Source organism: Amblyraja radiata, chromosome 16 (genome assembly GCF_010909765.2).
Source record: "Amblyraja radiata isolate CabotCenter1 chromosome 16, sAmbRad1.1.pri, whole genome shotgun sequence".
NCBI lineage: Eukaryota > Metazoa > Chordata > Chondrichthyes > Rajiformes > Rajidae > Amblyraja > Amblyraja radiata.
This window is the reverse complement of record NC_045971.1, coordinates 16,844,663-16,859,727: the sequence shown is the minus strand read 5'-3', so window position 1 is coordinate 16,859,727 and position 15,065 is coordinate 16,844,663. Positions and strand designations below refer to the sequence as shown.

Sequence of the window (15,065 nt, the reverse complement as noted above, 5' to 3'; positions counted from 1 at the left end):
TAGGGAATGGATTCATAGGCACAGATTGCTGGGATCAGCTGGAATTTTGTGCAAGCTTTCATGTTGAAAATGTATATGGTTTTTGCCTTCCTGAATCCAAATGATATTGAAGCCAGATGCAGCAATGTAGCAGACCAGAGCTACGTAAGAATAGAATCTGGGACTTTCTGATCCAGATGGTAAGATAGAAAAAGGCTGCTTAGCTGACAAGAATTAATAGATTAACAACAAGAAGAGGCAAAACATGATTTAAATTCCACTAATGAATACCAATCACCAAGAATTGATTGAGTGAAGATTATTTTTTCTGATTGCCTGTTGAACTGTTATAAAAACAAGCCAGGTTTCAAAACCAGGTTTTCACAACAGGCAAGACGGTTCTCCAGTTACCCCTCAAAGGAAGATCAAGTTGGCTGAATATCCCTAGTGTTAGTGCATATTTAGGTGAGATAATCTTGTGCAAGAGACTGTCTGCATAAAACATGCAAGGAGAAAGTACTGAAGCACGCAACCCAGTGCGTGATCATAATTTTTCCAGATACTAAATCCTTGTATTTTCATGGAGGGTTATGAATAAAACAAAAGAGAAACTGTGGATGGTTAATGGACAGAAATGAGAAAGTAGGAGAAAAGTCATTTTTGGGTATGGAGGCAATGATGATTACCCCAAAGCCAAAGGGATCCCAGCTGTTCACATTCTAATCCAATGGCTTGCTAAGTATACCAAATGCAATATACCAATTTGTTGATGATACAAAACTGGGCTGCAGTGTGCCGAAGGTGTATATCGGCAAACTAAATGAATAAGGACATGAGAGATGGAATATAATGTGGAGAAATATGAGATCATCCACATCAATGGGGAAAAAATTGAAAAGTAGGTTACACATCCCTGCCATCACTCTCGTAAATGTCTACTGAAATCGCATTGCTATTTGCGAGTGCAGCCACTGTGCAAACAGGCCCTTTGACCCAACTCGTCCATGCTGATCAAGATGATACAATAATTATTTACGATGGTCACTTTCAAGCAGAGGAAACCAACGAAACATCAATTGGAAGGAACTGCAGATGGTGGTTTATGCCGAAGATAAGACACAAAATGCTGGAGTAACTCAGGGGGTCCAGCTGGTGAAAAAGAATAGGGAAGAAGGGTTCCGACCCGAAACATCATTTATTATTTTTACTCGAGAGATTCTAGGTCAAGGGTTCCCAACCTGGGGTAAATTTACCCCCTGGGGGTAACATTTGCCTACCCAAGGGGTAAATTTGTTGATTCTGGATTTGTACATGTTTTTTCTCATTGACTGACTGTGTTTGGTTCTGGTATACCGGTATCTGTTCAAAGTTTAATATTTGGGGGAATATTGAATATACCGGTATCTGTTCATCATTAGTTGTTCATAAATAAGTGAAGTAATATTGTTATGTGCTATTAAAGTTGCAAGGGGTAAACGGGACGAAAAAGGTTGGGAACCCGTGTTCTAGGTGAACCACTGAGTTACTCCAGCATATAGTGAAAATGTACAACGCTGTCAGTTCAAGGCAATACCATTGTATGGGCGAAAGTAGCAGTCATTTTACCATTTCCTGGGCCACCTCTTCTGAAACATCCTTGTATAATTCAAAGAGGAACTCTATGGCCTTGTTGTCTTTGTATTTGCCATGGAGTTTCTTGGATTCATCCATGCGGAGCCAGAGCTTCAGGGCAGATTTTGCTCCGTCATCCTCCTCTGCAAGCTCCACGTGGACTCCAGTGTCCTCTTGGAAGAATGAATGTTCGAGAAGGTCCTGAATGGTGTACCTGCTCAAAAATGGAATATGGCACTATGATTAAGCTAATCCGTGAATTTTGTACGGAATATTCCCCCAAATATTAAAATTTGAATATCATTTGCTTTCTCAAAGTTTGGAATAAATCTGGCTGCATGCACAGTGTGAAATATTTCCCACCATCTTCAGATTACATTCGGCAGCCAATATAAATAGCTAATAAAAACTAAAGTTGGAAAAAAATATAACTTATCTAAAGGTAAATTAATACCTGGCAGCTCCACTGAACAAGTCCTCAACTATAATCTTCTATGGACTGTGTCTTTGGTTGCACTACAGACTTCAATGTTGCACTATTTGGTTACCTAGTGTTATGGTTGTAATTTTATTGTGTGATCATATATTTATCTGTGTTACAGCATCCCCCCAGTCTGTTAAGTTGCAGCAAGCAAGAACTTAATTGTTGTGTTGCAGGTTTATATGACAATCAAACACTTTGGACTCTTGAACAATGGATTCAGGATGTGTACACTTTTATGGAGGCCTAACTTATCTTAAGAAAATATGATTTATATAGTGCAATGCCCAGCTTTAAACTTGCACATTTGATCGTTGAACTGGCAGTCCAGTGGGTTACTGGGGGAGTGCCGCTAGTGTAGGGATGTTTTTTAGTTGGATGGACCCTGGCCCTACCTATCCTTTCAGGAGTAATGTAAAAGATGCAAAGCGTCTAGTGTTTAAGATGAACGAGTTATCCCAGGAGCATGGCCAATATTTATCTTATGATGAATGTTCACTATCCAGGCCCAAAAAGCTTATTGCTGGCCTCAGTTTTCTAGTGCAGCAGCAGAAGCTAACTGGGTTCAAAAGGCTTATCGTGAATTAAGATAAGCTTCTGACCGTGATTTTAACGCTATCGAGAGGAACAATACTGACCATGACCACCTTCGGTCGAGTATGACCTTCCAGTTCCCATATACGATGTAAAAAGAATCACCAGGTCAATGGCAACCTTATCCAGATAGTGATAAGGTGCACGTTGACTTAGATAAATCACACTATCCACTAGGCAATGTAGTTGCAAAACATCACATACAGTTGATGCGAACAGGTAGAAAAACAGTATAAATGTTAGTATATAGTGAGGGTGATCAGATGCTACAAAGAACATATACAGAATCTACTCCTCAGCCTCTGTCTTCGAAGGACGACTAGTTTGTCTGCAACTCATTAGTATACTTTTCAGGTAGTGTAAATGTCATATTAGTGTTTTGGAAAATCTTTGTGAATTATAACCTCTGGAAATTACTCCTTGGAATCAAATGTACTTTACTTTCAACATCTATGTGTTTAAACAGCTGGAAGTATCTCCTCCTTGGTTGGGAGGGGGGACCCACAGCTCAAATCAGTGATTGTTGACAGCTAAACCCTTTTAAAAAGAGAGACTGTGATAAGGAAGTAAATCAGTTTTTGAAAAATAGGTTGATACGGTCTAAATGTAGAAATGAAGAATTGCATATGCTGGTTAATACAGGAAAGTACACAAAGTGCTGGAGTAACTCAGCAAGTCAGGCAGCAACCCCTGGAGAACATGGATAGGTGACATTTCTGGTCGAGTATGTAGAGTCTGAAGAAGTGTCTCGACACGAAACGTCACGAGGGATGCCGCCTGACATTCTGATTTACGCCAGCACTTTGTGTCCTTCTGATACATTCTAATGTAGTTTAGTTTAGAGATATAGCGCAGAAACAGGGCCTTCAGTCCACCGAGACCACGATGACCAGCCATCCCTCAAACTAACACTATTTTACACAGGCTAACAACAATTGTTACAATTTTACCAAGCCAATTAAACTACAAACATGTATGTCTTTCGAGTGAGGGAGGAAACCCGAGTACAAGGAGAAAACCCATGCGGTCACAGGCAAAACGTGCGAACTCCATGCAGACAGCACCCGTGGACACGATTGAACCCGGGCCTCTGGGGCCATAAAGCAGCAACTCTACCGTTGCGCCACTGCACAGGTAATCTTTGGACAATTAGGAGGAGGTTTTTCTTACGCATGTGCTTTCAATAAAATAAAGATTGAAGATTCATTATCTATTTATCATTGACAACAGGAGCAGGGGTGCAAATGACTGATGTGCAGGAAGGAACTGCAGATACCGGTGGTGGGGGTGGCTTTGATTTTTAGATTGCACAATATGCAAGTTATTTGCGCTTTGGACTATTTTATGCATTGAATTGCTGCCTCAGCCTCCAATGCGGCTGCAGGAAGGGCAAGCTCCTTACGAGGCAGAGTGCCCCACTCACAATAATAACGCAAGCAGATCAATAGCTGTCCAAAGTCCTTGACTTGGACTGGACCTTCCCCTTTACAAGGGGGTTAACACTGGAGCAAATCTCATGAGCAATGTTATGATGAGCAATGCCAGGGACAACATAAAGATTACCTACAAATGCTCCTTTTGAGGGCACAACTGGTGCAGAAGCAGCAGGGACAGGAATGCCCTTCCCACCCCTGATTATATATCTCTACCATGCTGCCACATTGTTCCCCTGCAATCCCTGCCACCGACCACCAACTCCTATCCCTCGATTGCCGCTGCCGTGCATTTGAACAGCCCCACAACCTGCCTGCTCTCCCGATCTCCACTATCTACATCATCTCTCCCCTCCCTATCTTCTCTGTCCACCGACCTCCTGCTCCAATTGCCTTACCTTCTCCCAAACAAAACTTCCTACCCATTCCTCTCCTAACGGTCTGGCATTCAGACAGCCTCTCCTGATTTGGTCTCACTTGTTAGATCATCACATCAGTTTGGTCTTCGCTGGCAGATGATAACCATGAGATGCTCACAGCTCAGTCAGAGTGAAGCCGAGGGCCCATTATCACAGGCCGTTTAAGCCTATCCATTTAGAGGTGAGGCTGGTCCCCCAACTTCATAAAAGATACACAAAATGCTGGAGTAACTCAGTGGGACAGGCAGCATCTCTGGAGAGAGGGAATGGGTGACATTTCGGGTCAAGGCCCTTCTTCCGACCAACTTCATGCGCTGTGACTGTCCTTTATGGAATACAAATCAATTGAGAGATCACACATTACAATCTAACACTCCCCTGAGTGTGTAATATAGAAAAATGACAACCCCTAACAAAGCAACCCTTTGAAAAACCTTCATATTAAGATCCCAAAATCTGCTTGGATTTATAAATGGTTTATCCTCGAATGTGTATGGTTAACAAGTTACATATCTGTGACAGAAACTGGAACTTTCACATACAATAATGTCTTTCCACTCAAAAGATGTGAGATTGCCCATATGCTGGCTGCCAGGTGAGAACGACGGACATGGTGTAAAGAGCAGAGATGAACACCATCCACTTGTGACATCAACTCGTGCCGTTAAACAAACAACGACCAGATCCTTACCTCTCATCTTTATTTTGGCGGATACATCCTTCAATGATCTCTTTGAGTTCTGGGACTTTTACCTTGTTATAACTGGCTGGTTTAACACCCTACAGAAAAAAAAAAAAAAAAGTACAGGGTAACTATACGAATGCAAGTGTTGCGTTTGACTCTAATTAACTCATTTAGTAATGACTCAGAATTACAAGTGAGTTATGTCCTATCCTGACAATCTTGCATTTCTGGCCCCTAGGGCGTTAAGTCGACGGCAAACAATTATTCCACACTGCAAGTATTTTGTTGCTTCCTGATGCAAATGACTTAGCCTCAAACAGGGAGGTAGATTCTGTGCCGGCCTGGGCCACTGCCAAGGAATTCATTAGAGACCATTCTCCGTGAGGGTTCTATCATTAATATTGCAATGTTAGTTGTTGCTCCTGCCCACCCCCTATCCCAACTGCCCCTGCCAGGTCAAGACCTCCAATCCTCTCCCATGTCAGTAATATCCCAAAGCCCACATCATCCACGTCAACACACCCATGCATCGTCACAGACCTCTCAAACACAATCACCACCTTCTCTCACTCGATCTTCCCCACCTCCCTTTCCCCAATTCAACAATTTTCCTCCACCATCTTTGTTATTGTGGAGGAAAGGCTTTGTGTAATTGTGAGGATTAGAGTGATGCCTTGGTCTTCTGCAATAGAATAGTGGAGCCAGAGGGGCTCACATTCAACTGCTGGGGTCCCATGCACAGCCCTCTTTCATGTACACTTTGTATGCTGCAGCATCTTTAGGCCCAAGTACTTACTCACACATGTTTTTTTCCATGCATTTACGTTATATATAATTCAGCAGGTTATCATCTAAACACACACCAACCTGATGAAGTTGCCAGGAAATAAACTACAAGAGTTGATTTTAAGACCTCACAACCTGCAGGTGTTGCACCTACTCTACTGGCAAAGGTTTTGACAGGTTTTGGACTCTTAATAATGTATATGTTCTACGTTCTTGAAAATGCCAGGTGTGGACTGCGGGCAAGTCTTTGCGCAGCCTCCGTTGAAGCAGTTCGATGGAAATGAGCTCATTGTATAACCTCCAAAATTTTCCAGCAAAGTATTCAAATCAGGGCGGAGTGTGAAATTGAATAACAGTCTTACTGTTTATTGCACTTCAACGTCAGTTTATTCTTGTACAAACTCGTATTGATGGCTTCTCAGAAAATTAAATCAGTCTTAACTACATTTTCTTCAGGCCATATAATGCAAATGCAACTTTCACAAAGGTCAAATACATATAATCAGATTGGCATCTAAACAGTTCAGCATCGTTAACTAAAGTTACTTAGATGTTGGCAGTTTACCAAGACTTGTGAAATATCCCAAAAGAAATATGTCAAACAACAGCTACAAAGATATTGGGGCAAACAACACTTCCCTGCTGGGCTAGTTTAAAAATATGTTCAGATTCACATGACCTCCCCTTCCATCAAAGAGCATGCTGTTCAGTTGAAAAAAAATAGTAGCCAGCAACCTTGAGATAGATTTCGGAGACAAAACAGACTGCAGATGCAAGAATCTGAAACAAACACTGTTGGAACTCAGCGGGTCAAGTAGCACCTGTTGAGACAAAAGGGGCAGGATGATTCCTGCAATAGGACGGCTACAGATGCTGCTTGACCCATCATGTTCTTCCAGGGTTCTGTTTTGTATTTAAGATAGACTTTCACTCATTTCCAAACTGACAACAGACGATACTGTCCTCAGCTGAGCTCCCTGGATGTGTGAGAGTTCCAAATGTTTAGTTTAGTTTAGAGATACATTGCGGAAACTGGCCCTTCAGCCAACCGAGTCCGTGCCGACCAGCGATCCCCGCACCCTAACACTATCCTACACACTCTAGGGACAAATTACAATGACACCAAGCCAATTAATCTACAAACCTGTACATCTTTGGAGTGTTGGAAGAAACCTGAGATCCCGGAGAAAACCCACGCAGATCACGGGGACAATGTACATACTCGTAGTCGGGTTCGAACCTGGGTCCCTGGCGCTGTAAGGCAGCAACTCTACCGCTGCACCACCGTGCCGCCTGTGATTGAGATTTCCACTGATTTTCTTCAGGTGTGTCAGTGTTTGGTGTTTTTAAGTTCTTTAAAATTTCTAAAGATACAGGGTTTGGCTGATACTAAAGGACTATACACTGATTCCAAGATTTTGGCACAAGCCACCAGCTCCCACACATGGAGGCATCAGTATCTGAACCTCAGATATAGGTGAGAAGTCATGCGTACTGAAATCTGTCATCAGCTGCGGCCACCCTGTACCATGTACCTCCCCTTGAAATTGATTTCGGAAATTCAATGGAAATTGAATTTAGGTTGGTGGGATATGAACCCACGCCATCAGGATCACTTCCCCCGGCCTCTAGATCGCAGTCTGGAAACATAGCCACCACACCACCATTTCATCCCACTGTAAAGCCAGTCACTGCCACACCAATTGCCCACTCGCTCGTAGTCCCATCCTCCCGCTGCTGCCGACCCCACGTCTCCGTGGCCAAGCTGGGGAAATTGAAACGGTCGCAAAATAACAACTGCACGCCTGATTTCCTAAATCAAAGCATCCAGATGACTAACTCTGCACTTAGAAACATGGAAAGTAGGTGCAGGAGTAGGTCATTCGGGCCTTCGAACCAGCACCGCTAATCAATGCGATCATGGCTGATCATCCAGAATCAGTACCCTGTTCCTGATTTCACCCCATATCCATTGATTCCGTTGGCCCTAAGAGCTATATCCAACTCTCTCTTGAATACATCCAGTGAATTAATCAAGCTAAACACCAATTCACTGTTATATTAAATATGCTTATTGTAGGGAAATATCACCGAGAGTTACACAAACTTGCAAATAATCTACCTACACCTAGTTAGCAGCAGCTCCAAAGGCCAACTCCATTGGTTACAGTGATCACCAATCTGCCCCAAATCGATCCACATTCACATTCCACCTGCAAACTCCATTCATTTCTCAATACAGCACAGGTAAATAATAACACCAGAGGCTTCAAACGTAAAAATATCTTCAGTGGAGATGCTTTCTAAAAGTTTTCTACGAGTATGGGTGCATAAAAGCTATCAAGATGAGTTCTTCTAACAGATCTGATGACTCTAGTGCAGCACCTGCCCTGTTTAGTGAGCAGCCATGTCTGTCATTCTCTCTTAATGCCGCTGTCCCACTTAGGAAACCTGAACGGAAACCTCTGGAGACTTTGCGCCCCGCCCAAGGTTTCCGTGCGGTTCCCGGAGGTTTTTGTCAGTCTCCCTACCTGCTTCAACTACCTGCAACCTCCGGCAACCACCTGCAACCTCCGAGAACCGCACAGAAACCTTGGGTGGGGCGCAAAGTCTCCAGAGGTTTCCGTTCAGGTTTCCTAAGTGGGACAGGGGCATAAGACATATACTGTGGGTCCTTTGTATTTGACATGAAGACAACGAACCGATGAATCCTTTTTAAAGATGCCTTTTGAAAGATCTTAGATCAAGTGCAAGATAACAATTTTAGACATCAGCAAACTATTAAAGGTATGAGGCAAGAACTGGCACAAGACCTATCTTAATGTTCTCAAATTTGTGTTTAATTTTCTTATGACATCAAAGGCCATGTGGCCCGCTGTCAATGCCAGGTCCTAGAGCATTCCCATCGGTCCCATTCCCCCACCCTCTGCTTTTCATGTAACTCTCAACAATCTCCCCAATTCGCTTGCCACGTGCCTAAACTAGGGATAATTTACAGCAGCCACTTAACCCACGAGCCCACCCACCTTTGGGACGAGAGCAGTAAACAGAAGCAGATGGAGGAAGCCCAAGCAATGACAGAGCAATGTGCAAACAGAGACAGAACCTCGAGGTCGGGATTAAATTCAATACTAACAGCTGCACTACAGTGCTGCTCACTTCCTTGAAAAACCACATACGTCGCCACTTGATAGACTGCCCTCCCTTACTCTTCCTGAAATGCACCATCTTGTTACACTTGCCTCAGAGTCACTTCATCCAGCCTGTTCTTTCAATCAGGATCTCAACGATTATCCAAACTCTTAGACAAAACGCCTTTCCTTTTCCTGAGCACTTCAAAGAGAGCAATTTGCGTTGGTTTAAGAAATGGTTTAATGCACAACTAATTGAGAAACATTTAGCTTCAAGGCATTACCATTTCAGCCACGGGTATATTTCCACAATGTTAACATTTAACTCTTGCACAATACAATGAGGCACTCTGACTTTCAGCGGGCAATGAAACATAACTGATTGTTCAGTCCTAATTCCAACCGGGACAATTAGCAATTTTATTGTGTAAGAATGCCCTTGTAAACCCTTAGTGTGTTCCAACATTGACATTACTGGGTTGGTGATACCAGAGGCTTTCAGTGACCGGGATGTGGGGTGGGGACAAGTCGGTCTGTGGTGATGGAGAGATGCAACTGGGAAATTGACCCCTCATTGAAAAGCAACAAAACGTTCCTGTTGTAAAAAATTAAAATTTGAAGACGGAATCTTTCGACTCGCTGAAAATTGGCCTCATGCTTCATCCATTCCTGGTGCAAGCCTCAGATTATAATGTTGGCCAGGGGTGGACATGAGAACAGGATGGTGAATTCAATCCAGTTTCCGCCAAAATGTGTCGATGCTGGGTTAAATCGAAGATTGACACAAAATGCTGGAGTAACTCAGCGGGACAGGAGAGAAGGAATGGGTGATGTTATGGGTCGAGACCCTTCTTCAGACAGATGTGGGCGCTACGGAGATAAACTGTAGTCGGAGACAGTAAGGCTGGTTGGAGAACTGGGAAGGAGGAGGGGATGGAGAAAGAGGGAAATCAAAGGCTACTTGAAGTTAGAGAAGTCAATGTTCATACCGCTGGGATGTCAACTACCCAAGCAAAATATGAGGTGCTGTGCCTCCAATTTGCTCTGGGCCTCACTCTGACAATGGAAGAGTCCCAGGACAGAAAGGTCAATGTGGGAATGGGAAGGGGAGTTAAAGTGTTGAGTCACCAGGAGATCAGGTCGTTCTAGGTGGACTGAGCGAAGGTGCTCAGAGAAATGATCGCCGAGCTTGCACTTGGTCTCCGCCAAATCTGGTCTGAACACGTGTTGAGGCTGGAGTACTCAACTGGCCTAAAGACAGACAGAGACAGACAGACAGAGACAGACAGAGACAGACAGAGACAGACAGAGACAGACAGAGACAGACACAGACAATCTGACAGACACACACACAGACACACACACACACGGCTTGCTTGGACCCCTTGATACAAGACTTAATCCGACATTACCTCAATGCCAAAGGCAGTCTCAACTCTGGAATTCACCTCTTCATTTTGAACGAAGCAGTACAATAGTACATTTGTGTTCTGACTCTGCTAATATAAGCCAACCATTTCATTCTCGGATTGTTCGTTTTGACCAGGCAGTGGCTTTAATTCTTAATATAATTCTTAATATCAAGAAAACTAAAATATGTTTCTACTCACACTGGTTACTTTGCGATATATCTGGGCTGCGTTATGGCACTCTGAGTATGGGTATTCGGAGGTGGCCATCTCCAATAGGCACATGCCAAATGCATAAACATCAACAGCTTCATCATACTTTTCCTCATACATCTCTGGGGCCATAAATTCGGGAGTACCTAAAACAAGTAAGTTTGAGTTACGCTGTTAAATGCTGTCATGTTTCACGTTTGGGATTTTGATTAAACACAACCATAATTAATCTGATTATTCACACAACATTATAAGGAACTCTTCCCTGTTAATTTTCACCAGAGAGATATTCAAGTAAATAGGTAAAAAAAAAAAAATCAGGTGTCAGAGGTTATGGGAGAAAAGGCAGGAGAATGGGGTTAGGAGGGAGAGATAGATCAGCCATGATTGAATGGCAGAGTAGACTTCATGGACCGAATGGTCTAATTCTACTCCTACTCCATAACACCTGAAAGTGAATATTACAAATATTGAATTAAAGCTAATTAAGGGAGCAATGCTGGTATGTGTTCTGTCCCTGTATTAACTATTATTTCTTAAGCACAAACTCTCTTGCTCTTTCATGACAGTATGTGTGGTGAAAGGCTTACTTTGATGACTTCCACTTTGTCTACAATCAAACGCTCTTGTTCCTATTTCCAGATACTCGCTATTCTCAGTACATCCAGAGATCTCACTATCCCAGTCGATCTGTGTAAGAAAGAACTGCAGATGCTGGTTTAAATCAAAGGTAGACACAAAATGCTGGAGTAACTCAGTGGGTGAGGCAGCATCTCTGGAGAGAAGGAATGGGTGACATTTCGTGTCGAGACCCTTCTTCAGACTGATGTCAGAGGAGTGGGCGGGACAAAGATAGAATGTAGTCGGAGACAGTAAGACTAGTGGGAGAATTGGGAAGGGGAAGGGGATGGAGAGAGAAAGCAAGGGCCATCTGAAGTTATCCCAGTCGATCTGTTGGCCAAATAAATGTGTCCGTGCAGTGCTTCCACTAGACTTTGCTGGTGATTTTCTACAAATATTTCATCAGAGAGACAGTGTTTCTTGCACACTTTCTTTTGAAACAGATTTGGCTTGTAGGCTACCATATGCATTTGTTGACCTATTCAGAGCATTGCGTTAAATAACCTTGAACACTTGGCTCAAGTACAGACTATCGCCAGCTGAATGTTTCATTGTCTCCACATTAAATCCGTTCTAGCCTTTGGCCAATAAAATAGGAGATTACGCTTTAATTCTAAGTGGCTTAATGCAATTTTAGAGTGGGGACAGAAAAGATCAAACGCAAAACATGGGCACCCCGTATTCTGCCCCAGCACGAGCCTTCATCCCAGCTTGGATAAGCTATTGTTAGCTACGTCACTCTGCAATTGATACTAGAATATTTTCCGCGGGTTGTGCATACTTTTTAAGACATAAATTGGATGCCATGGATTTTAAAGTGAGAGCACAAACCTATTCATTCGGGAACTGTGCCAATTTTGTACAGAGGAAATGTTTTTTCTACATCAATGCATGATGAATGCGGGTCACAGCCTGGGACCCTATTAGAACATCAATGCTACTTAGACAGAAATTAAATCTTAGAATGCTTGGACCCTTAAATTCACGCTCGAACCCATTAACTCTGGCACTGCTGGGTGCATGTATTCGTAAAGTCCATGTCTGATAGCTGTTATGTTGGTTGCAATGTTTCTTGCATTTGTTTTAACAGTTGCTCCAAGTTAGGTGGCCATGAAACAGTGCGGCGATCATTCAGAATAATTAAACTGCGTCATTGATGGGTACGGTGGGTTTCCGCTTGGCTGGGGAAGAGAGCCAATCTCAGCTGAACCACCAGTGAGGCAGAAATTGGTGAGGAGCATCCAGGTGGCAGATGAACGATCTTGGAAATGTAGACGCAAGGAACTGGAGATGTTGGAATCTGGAGGGCTGGAATAACTCATTGGGCCAGGTAGCATCTCTGGACATGCATTTGTAAAGTTTCAGGTCGGGACCCTTCTTCAGACTGATGGATCCATGAAATGGGGTTGGAATGAGTGATGGTAATGACTTGGAAGAGAGAGTAGAATGCCGAGGGAAAAGTCATCGCCATGGAACTTCATTACATTTCCAATTACAGGACATTCACCTTCCATCCGCTCTACCAATCACGTATCACTACATTCACTGACAGTGTTCACATTATGTCAACATTGCTTCACCTTTCCACCAGCAAAAGATCCGTGAGGCTCCAGGTAAATATATTGCTTGAGGAGGGCCTACCTAAGGCAAGCTCCAATCTCCACAGGCCCAGGAACATGCTCTCAAGCACCAGCAACACCCTTCAAGTCCCATCCCCTTTCCCCCCCCCCCCCCCCCCCCAATTCAAGCCCTTCCACCTGGAACCCTTCCCAACAAACCTCCTTCCCCATAAGCTTCCCCCCCCACACACCCTTCCCTTCCCCCTCACCTAGGATCAAAGCCCTAGAATAGCCAACCAGGCAATACACTATGCTGTCTTTTCCATGGTTCATTGCATGGAGGGAACCAAACAGAAGTTGTGGACTTTGCCCAAATCAGAATGGTCTCTTTAAATTTAAACATAAATTAATTTGTAATTTGTACCACTCATATCCGTGGTATTGCATGACATGATCTAGTTTCTGAGCAATATTTCATGGAGCCCGCTTGCATGTGAGATAAGGTAGCCTTCAACTGCTTTCTGCCCGGATGCCCTGCTAATTGGATTCACAAAGATGTACATGATCGTAATGCACTTACCTATCACACTCTTTGCAAATGAGGCACTTTTGAGAGTTGCAAGACCAAGGTCTCCGATCTTTACCGAGCCAGTGGGACCAGTGATGAAGATGTTGTCACATTTCAGGTCCCGATGGATAATGGGAGGAGATCGGGTGTGCAAGAATTGAAGACCCTTCAAGATCTGTCTGCTCCACCTCTGCAGAACCTTATTCTTCATTGCTCTGAAACGTTTTAGGTACCTGAAATAATAAAGAAGAAAGTAAGTCCAGCTAACTCTCCTATTGTTGGCAGAGTCGGCTTCTTCACTATTAATGTACTTTATACATTGAATAAAGTCATTGTTTCACCACATAAAGCTGTCAAGCGTTGAGAAAAGTACTTTGAGCATTATAGCATCCAAGGATCTTTTCCCAATTCTACATCACTGCAATGGGTATCGGAATATATAGGTTTGGTCTAACATGACTAGAGGGGATGCCGATGGCTGGGATTCTTGATAAAATGAAAGCACCTGGAAGAAATATTGTTTCATAAAGATCTAAAACATGAACACATCAAAGAGTTCACTGACTGTTATTTTCTTCCCATTTGTAACGGCAATTTTTGCAGGTTTCTGGTGATTTACATATATTTGACTTGGCCCTTTGTGCGATAATGTAATACAACTATTGTGAATCCTAAATTTTGTTCCCAATTAATTCAGTTTGAAGAGAAGAGAATTGGGGTGGCACAGTGGCAAGTTGCTGCCTTACAGTGCCAGATACCCGGGTTCGATCCCGACTACAGGTACTGCCTGTAACTTCTCCCTGTGACTGTGTGGGTTTTCTCCACGTGTTCCAGTTTCCTCCCACACTCCAAAGACATACAGGTTTGTAGGTTAATTGGCTTCGGTAAAATTGTAAATTGTCCCTAGTATGTAGGATAGTGCACAGGGTGATCACTGGCTGGCACGGACTTGGTGGGCCGAAGGGTCTGTTTCTGTACTGTATCTCCACAGACTAAATGCCTAAAGTCTAAAGATATGAAGAAAAGGGAGAAGGGTCAGGGAGGAAGGTGGAGTTATGGTACAGAATCAGCCATGATCTTATTGAAATGCCAAGGTGGCTTTGGAGTAATGTTTGGGGGACGGGTCGGGTGGTGGGGAGGTTTCGTGTTTGCAATCTACTCCTGTTCCTGCTTCTTATTCTTTCCATGTGCTTCTGATTACTGAATGGTTCAGTTTATTATATAAGTGTGGCACAACGACCGGGAGGAGGGAGGAGTGAGAGATTGCAACCTTCACGTGTTCCGCCATGTTTCGACGAATGCAATCAACCTGGCGTGCACAATCAAGTAAGATCAAATAGAACAAGTTGTCCCACAACTTTAGGCTGTGCACGCCATACGCAAGAAGAAGAAGGGAGGAGGGAGCTTCATTCCCGTTGCTAAAAGGGCTCAACTGGTGCATTTCAAATTGATCTGAGAGTTCCCAGCATTGGGGCAAAGGTTTGCCTATGGATCCAGCCACTGACTTGCATTAAATCATTCTGGCCTATAATGCCACTTCGGTTACAAGCCCAGTGAAGTTTCGTACCTATACTCC

At 43.4% G+C, this 15,065-nt stretch overlaps 1 protein-coding gene across 2 annotated transcripts in view; it reads right to left on the bottom strand.

Moving 5' to 3' along the window:
- wnk4 (WNK lysine deficient protein kinase 4) overlaps positions 1–15,065 on the bottom strand; it is a 68,203-nt gene that overhangs the window by 26,694 nt on the left and 26,444 nt on the right. Inside the window, exons 3-6 of one of the 2 annotated variants that reach the window (XM_033035232.1) lie at positions 13,502–13,722; positions 10,730–10,887; positions 5,209–5,297; positions 1,585–1,807 (exon numbers count right to left, since the gene is read on the bottom strand). In XM_033035232.1, coding sequence (XP_032891123.1) covers positions 1,585–1,807; positions 5,209–5,297; positions 10,730–10,887; positions 13,502–13,722 — 691 coding nt within the window. The remainder of the gene's footprint in view (positions 1–1,584; positions 1,808–5,208; positions 5,298–10,729; positions 10,888–13,501; positions 13,723–15,065) is intronic. The other variant, XM_033035233.1, reaches the window with a different exon arrangement.